Source organism: Nematolebias whitei, chromosome 2 (genome assembly GCF_014905685.2).
Source record: "Nematolebias whitei isolate Nwh7 chromosome 2, NemWhi1, whole genome shotgun sequence".
In the NCBI taxonomy this organism is placed as follows: domain Eukaryota; kingdom Metazoa; phylum Chordata; class Actinopteri; order Cyprinodontiformes; family Rivulidae; genus Nematolebias; species Nematolebias whitei.
The window spans coordinates 3851888-3870524 of NC_056499.1; the positions used below are offsets into that span (position 1 = coordinate 3851888).

At 42.1% G+C, this 18637-nt stretch overlaps 1 protein-coding gene across 1 annotated transcript in view; it reads right to left on the reverse strand.

Annotated features, from left to right (window-relative positions):
* The window catches only part of scube2 (signal peptide, CUB domain, EGF-like 2), a 31659-nt gene that overhangs the window by 5740 nt on the left and 7282 nt on the right, over window positions 1-18637 (reverse strand). Inside the window, exons 7-17 of the mRNA XM_037695591.1 lie at window positions 17787-17876; window positions 16230-16346; window positions 16023-16145; window positions 15114-15230; window positions 14863-14985; window positions 14499-14615; window positions 10668-10757; window positions 10388-10510; window positions 8499-8669; window positions 7999-8202; window positions 2843-3013 (exon numbers count right to left, since the gene is read on the reverse strand). Of these exons, the coding sequence (XP_037551519.1) occupies window positions 2843-3013; window positions 7999-8202; window positions 8499-8669; window positions 10388-10510; window positions 10668-10757; window positions 14499-14615; window positions 14863-14985; window positions 15114-15230; window positions 16023-16145; window positions 16230-16346; window positions 17787-17876 (1446 nt within the window). The remainder of the gene's footprint in view (window positions 1-2842; window positions 3014-7998; window positions 8203-8498; window positions 8670-10387; window positions 10511-10667; window positions 10758-14498; window positions 14616-14862; window positions 14986-15113; window positions 15231-16022; window positions 16146-16229; window positions 16347-17786; window positions 17877-18637) is intronic.

The window sequence follows — 18637 nt, forward strand, 5'->3', positions numbered from 1 at the left end:
CCTTTGTGTGTGTTCAGCTACCTTCATGAAAACATGTGCTAATGCTAATATTTGAAATGCTGCAAAAAGTGCACATTTTTACCACATATGTTGTTGGTTGATTTATATTTAATATATAAAGTTTAAGTTCTCAGAAATAATAGTGTAGGTTTGTATTGCCCATTTACTCTTAACATCTATTGAAAATCATATTTATTGCAAATTAGTAAATAAACATAGTTTTGGCAGAATAGAGTTTAACCTGTTGGTCTCGCCCTTTGAAACGTCCCAGTTCTGTATATAGTCTCGTGAAAAATGGGTGCCCACTCCTTATCTAAAGGAGGAAACGAACGTCAGCACAACACCGGCTGTAAGAGGAGGATTTAGACACTGCGTACAAATTGCAGCATTCAGTTATAATAGTCAATAACAATATTAGTATTGACTGTTGTGTCTTGAAAATCACACATCAGATTTATTAATCCTGTTAATGCCACCCCAGCTATTAAATCACAAATATTAAATTACAAATATTAAATTACAAATATTAAATTGCAAATATTAAATCGCAAATATTAAATCGCAAATATTAAATAGCAAATATTAAATTACAAATATTAAATTACAAATATTAAATCACAAATATTAGATTACAAATATTAAATTACAAATATTAAAGCACAAATATTAGATTACAAATATTAAATTACAAATTTTAAATTACAAATATTAAATTACAAATATTAAATTACAAATATTAAATTACAAATATTAAATTACAAATATTAAATCGCAAATATTAAATTACAAATATTAAATCGCAAATATTAAATTACAAATATTAAATCACAAATATTAAATTACAAATATTAAATCACAAATATTAAATCGCAAATATTAAATCGCAAATATTAAATCGCAAATATTAAATCGCAAATATTAAATCACAAATATTAAATTACAAATATTAGATTACAAATATTAAATTACAAATTTTAAATTACAAATATTAAATCACAAATATTAAATTACAAATATTAAATTACAAATATTAAATTACAAATATTAAATCACAAATATTAAATCACAAATATTAAATTACAAATATTAAATCACAAATATTAAATCACAAATATTAAATTACAAATATTAAATCACAAATATTAAATTACAAATATTAAATTACAAATATTAAATTACAAATATTAAATCACAAATATTAAATCACAAATATTAAATCACAAATATTAAATCACAAATATTAAATTACAAATATTAAATTACACATAGGTTGTTAAGCTCTGGTCTCACAGTCGCTCCGCATGGACTCGGAGTTTGACTTGTTTGGATTTAAATCAGGCTGTATGGTATTTACTACTGTTCTATTGTGAGTTCATGGTTTAACAATGATTTGTTTTGAAGTTATTTGTCCTGAGAGCAACCAGTTTAAAGCTTGGAACTTGGCACGCTCCACATTTTGAATTGAAAACACTCCCTGGATGGGAAGCGAAATGTTTTCAACTAACAGAAAAGTCCAGTTTTGTTGTTTTTAAACTCTTGCCGTGTCCTGGATGACCGAGAATCTCCACCAACATATAGACTGAGAGAAAGATTTCTAACTTCAGTGAACACAAATAATGATCTAATGCTTGTTCTCCAACAAAAAAAAAAAAAAAAAAACCTCAGAAAATGCACGGTTTATAAAACTGGGGGAATTAATTTCCCAAATTTATATTTATTTTATTCCTGGCACTCGCTGGGCTCCATAAACCAGCTTGACATAAGTGGAAAAACTTGGAAAACCAGAAAGTATCTGACTCGGGAAAACAAATATTAAGACTGATTTTGATTTACAACGTGAACGACTGTGAAGACTTTGACTTAAGGATGAAGAAATCCTAACTACTGGTATCTAGGCCTGTCGCGATAAACAATAAATCAGTTAATCGCATGATAAATGAAAATTATCGTCCTCGTTTTCATTTTTCGGCTTCATCGTTTCTTCGTGTCTCTTTCTACTGAAGACACTGGATGACAAGAAGCTCAACTCTGGTGTTCTTCACTGACCCCTCCATTTCTCTTTAAAATCCATTTTAACCGTCCAAGATCGCATTTTGGATCATTAAAAGCAGCTAAGCTGAGAAGCTAAGCTACGAGCTAAAAGCTAACAGGCCGACCTCGGGGGGGAAAAAAACCTCCGTCTTGTCGAAGCTTCAAAATTCACGGTTGAAACCCGTGCCTTTGTGTAAAAAGTTGTTTTTCTCTGCAAAAAGAAGCTGAGAACTTGTTTACTGGTTTTTTATTAAAAGCTTCGTGTGAAAAATGCTAAAGAACTCAAACCACACAGAGCGTCCGACATTTTGAGAACCGAAAATAAGGACAGAGAGACAGCCCATGTCACGTCAAGGGGCCTCCCTCCCATTTTTGTTAAAGACACACGCTGCTCGCTCCCTCACTATCCATCCTTCAGTTTAAACAGTCTTGTACTGCCATCCAGTGGTCCAAAAAAGATACTACACACAAAACAAATTAACTTAAATTTGGCAATAATGACTAATTATTGTCAAATTTCAAACAATATTATCGTTTATCGCAATAATTTCCGAGACAATTAATCGCCCGGCAACGTTTGTTATTGTGACAGGCCTAGCCGTATCTACCAATATTTAACGTGACAGGAAAGATGCTTGACCTGAGAAGAGAAGAAGGTTTTACAGACACATCACATCAATGAGTTTCTTTTAAAAAGCAAATACAAAGAACATTTTAAGTTATGCTGCAGTACGTGTTCTTTTCCAGTATTAACATTTATCAACTAAATAGTTTATGGAATCGTTTTTGTTTGTTGGAAACCGATTCTTACCCCCACACTGCGACAAGTTTCTAGCACCGACCACCTTGGACACGTCTCTTCCTTCAGGTGTTGGACAGACCTCACAGGACATCTGTCCCTCCTCGTCCTGATACGTTCCAGCTGGACACAGCACGCAGCGTCCGTGATGTCCATCATAGTATGTCCCAGCGCTGCAGCTCACTAGCAGACGAAGGAACGGCAGTAAGGGCAGTTTAAAAATGTGATTCGAACGCAACGTGGAATCGACCTGAAACAAACCTGACGCTCAGACAGACGCATGCTGACACACCTACACTCCAAATAACACGTACGACACCCAAGTCAGGCTGTTGTGTCTGAACTTGTAATTAACGTAATTAAGCAGACGCAACAGTGTCAGGAAACATTCAAGTATAAATTAAAAATAATTCAAAAAGAGACGCAGCAGGCGTGACTGAACGCACTCAGCAGTTTGCCCCACGGCTGCACATAATCAAACGGTTCTTACCACAACGTGCTCAGCAGTTACACCGTACGACAAGTCCGTTAAAATAACTTCGACTTCAGCTGCCTCCGCTGTTCAATCGAGAAGGGCGTGGTGCGTACATGAAACGATGAGGCCGACCACGAAGCCAAGCTGAGACGGTTTCAAGAGTTTCACCTCACGTCAGAACGAAACTGTCCAAAGTGACGTTATTCAAAAATGTATCTACAACAGGTAAGATACTTATTGTTTGCATACTTTTCACAGAACCCCACTTCAAAAGATATAAACTACCCCTTTAATCTGTCCTGTGTAATATTACAGATTTCAAAGCTGCTGTGAAATAAAAGGCAGTTAAAAAATTATTAATTGCAACTTATACCAACCAAACCCTTTAAAGCATCTTTAGGACGCCCCCTCCCCCCCCCACACACCTTTTTTAAAGCAAACAGGAAAATCAAAGGGGGTCTGTCCCTCTTATCTTACGAAAAAGCAAACTCCTGATTACAGGGACCAGAACTCAGTTTGCTTTGAGTCCACGTCTTCAGAGCGACACCTGTAATTAATCTGAGAATTACTGAGTCTGCACTTAAACACACAAGTTGATGTGAAGCGAGAATAAATCAGTTTAATCCTTTGGTGCGAAACGTGGCTCCGCTGCAGCCTTTAAGCTGTGTGTGTGTGTGTGTGTGTGCACGTGCGTGCGACCGAAGCACCAGCAGCTCTGAAAGCGCCACAGCTTGAAGGTAGCTCTATTATACGTGGCTCAGCAAACTGTTAGATTTTCATCTAAATGGGGGAAAGTGTAATTCTGTCAAGAGCAGTTCATTTTTTCAGGCCATTGTTTGTTGTGAGGGCCCGCGGGGAGCCATCAGCGCATTGTCCCCTAACAGCTTTTATTTGACGGAGGGAAACAGAGAGGGAAGAGGAGAGAGTGAGAGTGAAAGAGGGAGAGAGGAAAAAAAACCTTGAAGCCTTTCAAATGCAAACAAAACTTCTATGGAGTCCTCGAATTGATGGCCTCAAAGAGCTTTAAAAGACCTTTCACCTCTATTCAACGCCCCGGGTTTTGCCAGCTTGATGACATAGGAGAACGCTCCCGTATCGCAGCGGTGAGGGGCTGAACCCAATAAAAGGGGTGAGTTTCTGAACCCCCCATTCTGCTCGGCCCAATCACGGCCCGCGCTCATCCAGCGGAGGCACAAACAGCTGACGCTAATTGATTCCCATGGTGTGGCTGAAGTCAATTCTCTTTAGCACTTTAGTGGCTGGGGGTCATGCAAAGTGGCCCCAGCTGGGAGGAAGGAGGAGGAGGATGTGTGTGTGGGGGTGTGTGTGTGTGAGTGTGTGTGGGGGGGGGGGGGGGGCACCCAAACTGGCAGCTTGGATCACCAGCAACTTCCTAAACATCTTCTATGTTAAAAAATTCAATTCAGTTTATTTCTAAAGCTCCAAGTCACGACAGAATCGTCTCAGGGACTGAACAGAAACATTCATATATAAAAATAATAATTTAACAGAAACATTCATCTATAAAAATAATAATTTAACAGAAACATTCATATATAAAATAATAATTTAACAGAAACGTTCATCTATAAAATAATAATTGAACATTATTTATCTGAGGAGCAGCTTTGAGTTTAACTCCATCACAGAACTCTCATCTTGAACAAGCATGAAGGCGACAGTGGAAAGAAAAACTCCCTCATGAGGAAGAAACCTTTAGCAGAACCAGGACCAGGACAAGAGGACCATCTGCTTCCACCGGCTGGGTTTGATAGGAACAGATACACAATGGCAGGTCAAGAATCACATGTTAAGATAGAAATAGTATCAAATGAAAACTATTCAGTTTTAACAATTCATTTAAGGAAATGAGGTCAATTTGTCCTCTACTAGTCTAAGTCTATAGCAGCATAACAAGCCTAACTATAGGATTTATCAAAAAGGAAAGTCTTAAACTGGAAAGTGTGTCAGCCTCACGGACAGAAACTGGAAGTTGGTTCCACAAGAGAGGAGCCTGAGAACTGGAAGATCTGCCTCCCATTCTGCTTTTGGAAACTCTAGGAACCACGAGTAAACCTGCAGTCTGAGAGCGACGTGCTCTGTTAGTAAAATATGGAACAATAAGATCAGTAATATAAACAAAAGATGATGATTGTGCATAATCTAATTTCAAACGTGCAAACTTAAAGTAAAAAAAAATTGTATTTTAAGCAGCTACAACGTTTATGAATTTAAACCACAGCAGCAACATTATCACGATACAACTAAAGAAGGGGAAATAAATATTTGAAGCCGTGTTTCCTCCAGACTCACGGTGTTGTTGTTTCTCTCGGAGTGAGAACGAGCCCCAAACGGGCTTTTCAATGGAGTGGGCAAACTGAAAAGGACTAAAAGTGCACTCTGCGCTAAGCCAGAGTGGGAGGTGGGGGGAGGTGGGGAAAAATATAGCTCCTTTTAAAGAGCAGGAGGTTCAGAAGAATGCCTCTCAGAACATCCCCTACCTCCTCCTCTTTTCCCAAATTACATGTCTACAGCCCTGCCATGGCCAGTAGACCGCTTCATGTTGACCTGAAAGCACAGCGGGGGGAGCATGCGTCGCTAAAAGATGGAAACAGAAGTAGCAAAGTTTAACAGCCGAAACATAAAGTGTTAATCATGATGCCAGAAATAGTTTGAGACAGTAGAGTAAACACCACCGGAGGCAAATTAAGGAGCGGAGCCTAGAAACTTCATCACCTCCAGCCTTCACATGTGGTGCAGAAGATCTGGCCAAAACATCTTCAAAGCTGCCACTTCATATATCACACAAAGCACATAGAGTCCGAATAAATATTTAGAAAGCAGGCACCGTTTTCCTGAGATGTTTCGTCCACCAGCAAACCCAACCGTGAGGCCAGAAAACAGGGGCGTAAAGCTGCGTCGGCCAGGAAAAACACAGGCCAGCTTTCAGCTCCTTCCCCTGACAGTGTGTGTGTGGTCACGTTCAACCAACCGTTCCTCCGTCGCAGCTTGGATATAAAAACTGGAGCGAGAGGCAACAGCAACCAGGAGACCACGCTCTTATCCCAGCGAGATGCTGGAAGATCTCACAGCTTGGAGCCCCAACAACAGGCTCTCTGTTCTCTCCCACGTTTCCACTCCGACTCGCTCATTACAGCGCGGCTCACAACCAAAACATGGCGCTCATCTGGCAAACACCTGCACCAGATCTGATCGTTAACGCTGCGAACGGATCGCACCGGCTGACGTGACTGTGGGTCTATTGTGCGGGCGGTGATTGCTCTGTGCCGCTGCTGCCTTACAGCTAAAGGCCGAGCATTTCCCGAGGGAGTGAACATCACCTGCCGCGTTCGTGCCACAACGTGACACTTCGGTAAAACCTTGAAAATAGCAACATTATGTGACACTGCAATAGTTCGGTTAATATTGCACGATTTGTTGACTGTCGCCTACTCCCAAATCAAATTTAAGCTCAGTATTTGTAAAATGTACTGAGGTACAACCATTGTTGTGCATGTGAAGCTTGATTACCTGTAGCGGCCATCTTAAACTGCGTCGACTCCAAAAGTTGATAGAAGTACAGTGGTCCCTCGCTTCTTCGCGGGTCGTTTATCGTAGACATTGCGGTTTTTCAAAATAAGACTGGACATGACACACAACTGGATAATTGATGGATGAGCCGCACGATCTGCACGGGATTTTTATTTAAAATAATTTATTTTAAATAATTTAGCACCTGCTGCACTGGGCTGCAGGATAAACTTCCTGCTGCAGCTGATCAGCTGATCACTGTGCAGAGCATAGAAGTGGGCGTGGCCAAGAGCGCTTGCAGGTGGCTGAGAGCAGCGGAGGCAGGGAGCTGAAATCATGACATGCTGTGCTCTCGTAGAGCGTTTACAGGGTACAGCTGCCCCGCGATAAACGACGGACTACGGTGTAACCAGTAATTACGCTACGAGTTTCACTGAAATCCATCCAATGGTTCTTGAGATATTTTGCTAACAGACAAACAAAGTTGGCTTCAACAGTTAAAGCCAATGCGGTGTTGTGCTTAAAGTATTCGTTAGGAATCATGCTCAGGTACTACCACGCCAAATTCTAGCTCAATATTGGTAAAATTATCTATATTTGTGTTTACTCAAGTCCGTTAGCTGTAGCAGCCATCTTGATATGGATTAGCTCCAAAGGTTAATCAATTGCTGATATATACCCATTGATTATCAGAAGAGAATTCAAATTTTTACTTCTAACCTACAAAGTGCTCAACAACCTAGCTCCATCTTATATTACAGATCTTGACACAATCTGCTGCTTCCTTAGATAGAGAACTTTTACCGATCGGCTTTTATGATGTATGTGAATGTTTCTGGTTCATTGGTTCATGAGATATTTTGCTAACAGACAAGACAGAATTGACTTTGAAAAGTTTATGGCAAACACTTAAACGAAGATCTTACACAATCTATCAGCGCTCCAAAAATGTGCTGGGGATATATCTCGGCTACTACTATATTTTAAGGTAATCTACGTAAGATTTACTGCGTTACCGACGCCTTTCAGGGCCAGTTGGCTGCGGCAGCCATCTTAAATTGAGCACTTCAAAGGGATTATCAACTGATCCTTTCTGCAAGTTTAAATAAAATGTCTTTCAGAGGCAGGGGTGATAAAAAGCACATGACTGAATCAAACTCACCACATTTCCTGCCCACCAACGCCTGACCCACCAGGCAGTGTCCCGGCAGCTCTGCAGGCTGAGCCAGGCTTTTGGACAGCTCATAGTCCGCCCCGGCAAAGTGAAGGTGGAACTGCTCCCGGTTGATGGACTTCCTTAAGGTCCTGATGGTCTTCCTCAGCCTCTTCTCTGAACGCCGACGCACACAGTTCAGGTCACAAGTCTCTGCTGAGAGAAACACTCGATACCACAACTGTTTCGAATTTCATGCTCAAACTCAACAAAAACAAAGAGAGGAGAAAAAAAAACCACCCATAACCACCAAAAATGTGTAAATTCAGGAAATAAAACAGAAAGCCCTTCATCTTAGAGCCCCACCGGCACCAGAGCCAAGTCAAAACAGGAGATACTTTAACATTTTGCTTTGTTTAGTGACAAAGACAGCAGCGAAAGGCAGACCGGACGGAGAACAAGAAGCAAAGGTTGACGAGCGTGCAGGCAGGAAGCGCAGAGAGACCAACCTGTTACCTCCTCAAGGTTCACGTCCAGCTCAAACTCAGCTGTGATGGAGAAGCCGTCCTCCGTGCCGGCTCTTCGGCTGTGGCGGCCGCGCGCGCGCTGTCCAGCCGAGGAGGTGCAGCGCAGGCTCACGTAGCTGAACTGGACATTTTCCGTGAAGAGAAACCTGCTTTCTGTGAACATCGGAGACACCACGCCACAGAAGCAGAGACATCACGGACACGCTGAAGGAAACTTTTACAACAAACGCCACGCCGAGCTCAAACCGACGAGGCCTCTGAAACAAAACTACAGAGTCAGGAGTTACTGTAGTTTATTCTGTAGCTCTAGCTACTTTTAGCTACTTTAATCAAATGTTTGGCTTGTTCAGGACATCACAGCCACAACTTTTCTTTGTTGTAACTTCTATAGTTTTTGTAAATATGCATTTTTGTTTAAATCTGTTTTACAACTGAAATAAAATGGAAAATGATTTTATGATGTCTACTTCAGCATGCTTGCTTCATTTTAAGCTTTTAGCTACTGTTTTGTTAATCTTAGCTTTTAGTTACTGTTTGCTAGTCTTAGCTTTTGCAACTGTTTTGTTAGTCTTAGCTTTTAACTACTATTTTATTAATCTTAGATTTTACCTACTGATTTGCTAGTTTGAACTTTTAGATACTGTTTTACTATTAGCTGTTAGCTAATGTTGCTAGTCTTAGCTTTTAGCTACTATTTTGCTAGTCTTAACTTTCAGCGAGTATTTTGTTAGCCTTAGATTACAGCTATTGTTTTGCTAGTTTGAACTTAGCTACTGTTTATCTAGTTTTAATTTTTAGAAACTGTTTTGCCAGTCTTAGCTTTTAGCTACTGTTTAGCTAGTTCTAGCTTTTAAGTGGTGCTTTACTGGTTTTAGCATTTAGCTACTGTTTAGCTGATTTTAGTAGTTACTGTTCGGCTGGTCTTTGTATGCCCTTAACAAAAAGTAGTACATTTTGAAGTTTATTTCTGCAAATATACTTTAAATTAAGTATAAGTATATCAAAAATACTACACACCATACTTGTAGTGTACTAGAAGTATACTGATTTAATACTTGTATGGACTAAATTGGGACATTTTTATACTATTTTTTATCAAATAAAGTTTATAAAAAGTAAACTTCAAGTACACTTCCTCATTTTTAGTGTAAAATAAGTATACTTGTAGTACATTTACATAAACTACTTTTTGCTAAGGGTGTAGCTACCATTTTGATCGTTAACTACTGAAATGCTGTTTTTAGCATTTAGTCATCGTGTTGCTAATTTTAGCATTAATTTTTTAATTCATGCTAATGTTAGTTTTGTCCTAAACATTTTAACTTTACCAACTCAGCTTCAGCTTCTTCACCAAATTTCAGCTGTCATTCAGCACTCGGTGTTCATACCGCACTTTCTTCAAAGAAGCATTTTGTGTTTTTGAAACATTTGTGCGTTGAAGGCTGAACAGGATGAGATCTCGCTGACAGACACGTCTGAAACAATTAGCTTTTCTGAGCTAACAGGCGCAATCATCCTACAATCAAGCAGCCGTTTGATTGATGGCTGGGTCAAACCCAACTAAAAAGGCTTTTCTATGGCTAATTACATCCTCCCCTGTCAGTGGCAGACAAAGTGCTGCTCCGAGACATTCAAAACACTCCAAACCACATCACTTTCCCCACAAATGTCTTTCACATTTGCCTTTGGTTTTTGGTTTCTTTGAAGCAGCTTTCAGGTCTGCTTTATCTTCTTTAGATGTTGGCAGCTCTTATAAAACCCAAAGTGCTTTTTTAACCAGAAATGAAAAAACAGCTATAACTCAGCTCCTTGTCTATGCGTCATCTAAGTCGTGTTTGAAGATGTTGTTGGTTTTCCAGCAGCTTCTGTACCTGAGTGTGCCGGGGTCGAGCTCTCCCGGACTTTCTCCTGACTTCGTTTTAAATTGCACTTGGCCGTGCCAGACCTAAACGTGGCTGTGGTCTTAATGCGTGGGACCCGGGGCTTTTCTGGACCTGCCGGACAGAAAAAAGAAAAGGAGAAACCTTGTCATTTGGATCTATTTATACATCAACAAGAAAAGCAAACACGGAGCCTTAGCTGTTCCGGAGGTACCGCTTTTGTGTGACAGAGCAGAAAGACAGATGTAAATCTGCGAGCTTTCGTACTTGCCTAAGCAATGCGAGCCGCTGTTGTTCTTTTGTACGCCAGCCAAGCAGGGCAGAGGCATTCCACAGGTCACCGTGTAGGAATCCTCCGTCCCTGAAAAACACACAAGAGGCCGTGACACACGGACCAACGCTGACAAAAGTTAGCGCCACAAAAGCCGAGGAGGAGAGCAAAGAGGAAGCATGTAGGGGCACGACGAGTCGCTCGGCGGACTAAAGCTGACGACTGTTCACACAACTGGATCGCAAACAGCTCCACGTTAAGACCTTTTCAGACGCGAGATTCCAAACACTGATGGCTCCATCAATCAGATAAAACTATGGCGTTCAAACGCTGGGGCTTGAGTCACTGTAATGCTCCTGTTCGTTCTAGAATTGCGCCGCTCGGGGTGGGTGCATGTTGGAGTAGCGGCTACTTTCATTCTGAGTTATTGCTTTTGAAAACTTTAATTCCTATTTTTTCTGGATGTAAACTGCTTTTTTCAGATGATTGCTTCCTCTGGTATCGGATGCTGTGCAGCTGGAAGGATTTTTACTGAAACCTTTTTACTTTTGGGCATTTGTTATGATCCGTAACCATGGCAACGAGGTGTCGTTTAACAACCAGGAGCAGCTGATTAACATCTCAAAAGCTCAAATACCTCAGCTACAGCCCCAAATGAATTGAAAAGGAGGCGCCGTGGACGAGTTCCCGTCAACCTGGCGGTGCTCGAGTATCTGACCGCCGAGATCCTGGAGCTGGTGAGAAACTTGTCTCGTGACAACGGGAGAACCGGGATCATCCCCCGGCACCTTCAGCTGTCTGTCCGTGGCGACGAGGAGCTCGGCAGACTGCTGGGAGGAGTGGCCATCGCTCTGGGAGGAATTCTGCCCAGGATTCAGGCAGCCCTGCTGCCCAGGAGGACCCAGAGGCCCGCCGGATCTGACAGCAAGCTGGATCCAGGTGGACGGATCGGTATCTGTGGTCAGATTCTTCAGATTCGCTGCAGGAGGTCCTTCCTGTCCACAGCTATCATCTATAACAACTCTTGAATGAAACCAGGATGATGAGCTACGACCACACTTAATTTCCCTCTGGGATTAATAAAGAATCTTTGAATTGAATTGAATTGAATTGAATTGAATTGAATTCCTTCTGGCTTCACGTCACTTTTACCTACAAGGATGGAAAATATAATAAGCGTCTAAAAATGATGCAAAATGACGCAGCGTGTTTAATAAGAGGGGATGTAGCCATTATGTGCAACCTCTTGAGATGTTGCGCTCAAAGGATGCGTTGTAAATGACTCTCAGCTACTACCATAACTTATCGTAGCTCAACACGTGTGAAAGTGACGGAGTTATCACCATTTTGGTGTAAATGTACACTCAGTCCTTTTGTCATTAATCTATCTACCAGTGTTTCATGAGACATTTGATAACAAACGAACAAAAAGACAAAGGTAGAGACATTATTCGCTTCGTGAACGGCTGAAGTGATGAAGGAGTTACTTTCCTGGCTTCCTCCGTGTGTTTTCTCGCTCGTCACGGCAGAGTTCAGTTTGTGACGAGCTGAAAGTGGTGTTTACACCAAAAAGAATGAAAGTTTACGGTGAAACACCAGGATGCTCATTTAGACAATTACACCTGTTTAACTGGCGTCAGATTACCGTAGAGAGGCACCTGTTTAATTAGGGAGCCGAACGCGCTGTTTAAACATAATAACACGTGACGACAGGACGCTTCCGTCACTGTGTTCAACAAACTGCAGCTCAAAGAACCTTTCCTCTTACGAGGAGAATTCAGTTGGTCTCAGACTGAATGAAATCTGTTTTTAACAGCACTAACTAAAAATATATAAAACCCTTTCTCAGCTTTCAGACACGCACCTCCACCCACTGCTCCTGATGAATATTTATTGATTGATTGAACAGAAAATTAGTTCAGTCATGATCCTTTTTTTTCCCCACCATTCGCTCGCGTGCAAGACGGACGCCTTTCTTCCCTCTCCCGTCCTCCTCCTCCATTTTTGCTCTCTGTCTTGTGTATCGGAGCTCCTATTTAACATCATCCAAAACGTAAACTGCTGTAAGGTCCTGGAGAGCCCTCATGCCCCGCTGAGACGCACGCCGCAGGACACGTCATGGATCTGATGAGCCTTTCCGTGTTGTCTCAAGAGGACGCTGAAGATATTAGAATCACGATAACAGGGTTTCTGCTTTTTGGCACCGGCGGGTACCTACCGTATGTTATCGGCTATTAAAGAAGACGGCGGCAGCAGTTTTGGTCAAGGCAAAGCTGCCGACCCTGAAAAAATACCAGCAAAACTCACGGTTGACGAGAAACAACAGTCTGCCTGAAAAAAATCAACAACTGTGGCTTATCTGAATCTGACTGCCCCGTTTGGCCTCATAAAATTTCTCCTGGGATATGTGTAATCTGAGAAAGCTGTTTATCGCAACACCGCCGCCCCCAAGAACTTCTGTGAAGGCCCATCAGAGATGTACCAAGTGACACCAACATCTCATCAGGACTATGGTGCTATCTGGAAGAGCTTCATGGACAAATCCCACCGTCTTGTCGTCAGCTGCATATCGTGTCCTGATAAGGACGAGGTGTGAAGAGATCTTTGTAATACCACTATCCTCTCCTCGTGGCTTTCCCCACTTTTCTATCTAAAAAGAATAAGAGGCGGTGCTCGCAGGAGCAGCAGCAACGTGCACGCCGCCCATCTTCAGACGACTGTACGAACGTAATCTCAGTGTATTTCGGTTCAATGACAATAAAGCTTGTTCTGATTCTGCACCTGCTGGCACATCGGTTACTCTTTACGTCTCCGAAAGACGCAGCCAGTGTGATGTTTATGTTATAAACGGTACAGTCGTGTGCAAAAGTCTTGAGTCGTTCCTCACCACCTCACCCTGCTTCCAAGGAGGTGGGCTCTTGTTTCCAAGTTAAAGACGTCTCGAGCAGTAGCTCTACAGGCTTTCTGAAGCTCTTTCAATGTTTTTCTTAGGACTTTGGCTGCTTTCCACTCATTTCCAATCCAGTCCCTGAACATGTTTTGTTTGTTTGTTTGTTTACCTCTAAGCCATGAAATTTTCAGACGTAAAAACACAGAATGAATCAGTGTTGTGTCAATAAACATTCGGATTTTAATGCACTTAGTTTCCAGCTGCCTGACACTTATTTATTTAACTGAATTTAAAAATAATAATAACTCAAAGACAGTCTGACACATAAAATAATTTAGTACAAAGAAAGAGATTCCCAAAGAGTTAATAAATGTGGGATATTTGGATTACTCGGCTCAACTTTCAGATACTGTAGATGTTTTTTTTTAAGACCTGACACCATCAAACTGGTTGGCCCACAATGTGAAGATGCTGTTGTGGCTCCTCGGACTGATGAAGTCCTTTGGATGAAAGACGAAACGTTTCGACACAAAGAAACCGTCCAGAGGACCTGACTGAACTTTGTAGGATTCATTACCTGGATTACTGAGCATGAACTCTGATGACCCGACACGTTCATTGTTTTGTTCAACACTTGTTTCTTTCCTCACCTGTCCTGCGATCATAACCAGCTACAAAGACTAGACACAAAAACGAGAGAAAAAAGCAGCTGAAGTCCAAAAAAAAAAAACCTTCAGAAAGCTCAGACAGTGGATCAAAACCACGTAAGAACATTTCAAGAGTCTGGCATTTTGGAAGAAAAAACGTGAAAGAGTTCGGGGGGTGAAGCTTTTGCAGAGTGTTTGTGTTTAAAAGGTGGACGAGAGGAAAACACGTGAAGATGGAGCTGCTCGTGGAGTAATCAGTGAGAAGAGCAGGTGTGGAGAGGAGGCTGAACTCACCACTGCGCACGTGAACTTGAGACTGGCAGGTCAGAAAGCAGCGGTCCCCCCCCTGCTGCTTACTGCAGTTCAAGGTGGGCTTAGAGGGGGGGTTTGCAGGTGTTAAACCCTCGGCCTCTAGATGGAAACCACAACAAAACTCAAAGGTAAAACAGAATGTGCTTGATTGCAATACAGAGAAAACTGCACACGCGCACACACACAAAAAAAAACATGCGAGGAAAGTTGCAATTTGGATGTTTTTACTCAAGCAGAGAACTAAAGAGAAAAGGAAAACAACTCAAAGTATCTCCTGTTTTTGTCCCCACTCTGCCTGAAGTCATGAACCAGCACAAAGGAATGAGTGGAAGGAGAACCAACTTACTGATGCAGTCCTTTTTATTCCAGTGCAGCTTAAAACCAGGACGGCAAGAGCACTCAAATCCACCCACGGTGTTCACGCATCCGTGTTCACAGCCTCCGTTGTTCAGGCTGCACTCGTTTATATCTGCCAGGAAAAGATGAAGACAGGACACGGTGTGGAACCCAGCAGCGAGCTAACACTCAAGTTTATTTACCTTCCTTTGTTTTTCTAACGGTAAACACGTGGAACGCGGCTCGCTCCACTTGTCTTACCTCCACAGTGGGCCAGCCCGTACATGGTGTAGCCTCTGTTGCACAGACACTGAAAACCACCGGGGGAGTTCACACACGTGTGATCACATGTGCGCTCGAAGAAACACTCGTCTATATCTGCAATCAAAATCAGACGGACGGCATGAAAGCAGGGCAGTCAGGTGTAATCATCAGGTGGACCCCCCCATCACAAACACTGAACCACACATCCTCAGTCGAAGGGGACACATCTGGACTAGGACAGGTGCAACTAAAGCTGCATTTTCTGCGTGAATACTGAGTGACGTCGCTGAAATTTAAATTAACAAGACGAGATGAGCAGAGGCTGAAATGTACAGAACAGCTGCACGACGTGACATAACGGAGACCGAAATGAGCAAAACAGAAGCTAAGATCAGCTAAATATAAACTAAAGGTTGCAAAACAGACTAATTAAAATTTAATAAAAACAGCTACGTTGTAGGTAAAAGCAGTGGAGCAAGAATGCTGAAGCAGGTTTCACAGAGAACCGTGGTTTAGGGGAATCAAAGCAATCTTAATGTATTTCGACCGATAATTTTATTTTAAATAATGTTAAATGTTTAGAAACGTATAAAAGCTACAAAAACTAAAAGTCATGGCACACTATTCCCTATAGGGCCGAGCATTTTGACGTAGAAATGGTTAAAATGTTAAAGTGTGCAGAAGTAGTTTGAAAATGGCTAAGAAAATAAATGCTGACTCGGCATTCACAGTGTTTGTTTCAGGTGAGAAATTTATGAGGATTTCTCAAATTGACTAAATGCAGCTACGTTTATGTCAGCTCCGACAAAACTCCTCTCGACAGCCCAGATTAATTTGATCCCAGTCGTTCCGCGGACAGATTAGGAGTAATATTTGAAGTTAGGAGTAATATAAATCTAAGTTTACCTTGGCAGGAGCGTTCGTCTGACAGCAGCTTGAAGCCTTTCCTGCAGTGGCACTCGAAGCTCCCGATGGTGTTTCTGCAGAAGTGTTCGCAGCCGCCGCTGTGAAACTCACACTCGTCGATATCTGTGGAGAAACGGGAGCGCATTTCAGCCGAACGTCCTTCCCGGTTGTATTACATCAGAGTCTGTGGCGGACCGGCTGCCTGACCTTTGCACGCTTTCCCATCGGGCTGCAGCGTGAAGCCGACGGGGCAGCTGCAGTGCACGCCGGTGGATGTGTCTTTGCAGGTGCTGTCGCAGCCTCCGTTGTTCACCGCGCACGTTTCTGAAAGCACGACACAGGTCACCTCAAACAGCCGAAACCACCTCTAACGACCACCGCTGCCAAACGGAGGAGACGAACAAATGATTTCTGCGCCTGTTATCAACGTATCTCACCAAGAGCAGGATGAATTTTAATGAAACCTTGAGGAAATAATCAATAGATCCATAACCGATTACCTTTTGGAGTCAGCTTGATTCGATATGGCTGCTAAGACTTTAGAGAGCACAAGAATGGCTTTGGTCAATTTGACTGATATCGAGGTGAAATGTGGCGTTACTGCAGCTGAGCATCGTCTCCGAAACATATTCTGAAAGCTACAATATATTGGCTTAAAAACCCTTAAACCCTGCCTGTCTGTTAGCAAAATATCACTTGACGCGCTGGAAAGAATAAAACACTCAAAAATAAATAAAGGTGTGCATCTACAACTGTCTTACTTGAAACTCTTCGGGGAACGATTGGTTTTTATTTTTCCCTGGATATTCCTCGTGATCAATTTAAAACAGGGGTTCTCAAACTTCCTGGGTTCAGGGACAGCTCATAACCCTCATGCACAATGCAACCAACGCAGACACGTTCCTGTTCTTAGTTTTCTACACCGCCCTACAATCTACATGTTTTTTTGTTATTTTAACTACCGTTTTATTTTCACTTGTAAAAAAACAAATGAAGTGAATTTGTGCACATCCCTTATGATTGTCCATTGTTGTCGTCACGCTTTGTTGAAATCGGGTCTCTCTTGTAAATGAGTCCCCGAGGCTCAGTGGGATTAACTTGTATAAATAAAAGTTGAATGAATGTTTATTAAATAATAATTTTCTGGGGGTCCTCCCAAAACTTTTGAATAAAGTAGATGTGATTTTCTGCACTTTGGTGTATTTTAACGGGTTGTTAAACGTCTACGTGCTTGTTAATTTTTTAATTTTTTTTTTTTTTGACAGCCCCCAAGCACCGGCTTACGGACCCCCAGGGGTCCGGGGACCCTGGTCTGAGAACCACTGATTTAAAAGGCTACAGGAGTTCCAGTCATGTGATTAAGAGCTGCGTTATGTCTCCGTGTCAGACACGACGTCATTCCAAACACAGAAGCTTGTCTGTTTATTGAGCATGCATCAGGATATTTTTATTTTGTACCTGATGGAGACGGGTTCTGTGTTAGCCTGAATTGCAAAGTGATTAAATACAAACCACGCAGAATAAAACTTCACACGCTGCCCTTCCCCACATAGAAGGAAAATGTGAAATCTGTCACACCGTCACAAATACATATATTCCAGGAGGGCGGCGGGAGCCGAGAGAGTCAGCGCCGTGTTATTTCACAGTTTGCTCCAAAGACTGAGGAATGTATCGCTTTACTCCACATCGCTCCTCTTCCCGCTCCTGGACGCCTCTTATCACAGAAAACACAATTATTCAGTCCTGTGGGGGTGCGGCTGTTACCCATCGACAGTCTCCTCTTGACCCGTTTGTCCGCCTCGGTGGAGGACGTGGCGTTGTGGTCCGAGGACTCGGTGGTGGCTTCGGCTTGCTCTGCACAACAAAGAAACAAACGCTGAAAAGATTTGAAAGTGCAGCGCTGAAGCTGAACGAGCACAGAAAAAGCTCCGAGTCGTTAAAGCTAAAAGAGGGACAGCGCTAGCTACAAGCTGAAAGCAGCAAAATGTTGGCTAAAAGCTAAAGAAAGCTAAATTCATTTTTTATTCAACCTTTCTTTGTACAGGTCGTCTCACTGAGTCATAAGGATTCATTTTCAAGAGAGACCTGTTTGGGAACGGCTGGTGGGGGTCGGGGGCCTTGTTCAGGGGCCCAGGTGTGAGTGGTTCACCTTTCCCTCCCACATTTTTCATGTTGTCGGTCCAGGGAGTTGAACCGGTGACCTTCCGATCACGGGCCCACGTTTTCTAACCTCTGCGCCACTACTTCCCTCAAAAGATTAGCTAAAACTAAAAAGAGTGTATGTAAAAGTAGCAAAACGATAGCTAGAAGCTAAAAGCAGCACAGGGTTAGACAGAAGCTAAAAGTAGCAAAAAACTAAATGTATCAAGACGCCAAAAGAATCAAGCTAGCTAAGTTAGCTAAAATCAAAATGAGCAGAAATGTACCTAAAAGCTAAAAGTAGTAAAAGGCTAGCTAAAAGTAGCCGAACGATGCTGAACGGTGTGTGAAGAAACGAAGCTTGGTGTGTGTCAGAAAACACAACAGGTCAGAATCTGCAGTTAACGTTGTGTTTACATGTCTGGACCTCACACACACACACACACACACACACACACACACACACACACACACAC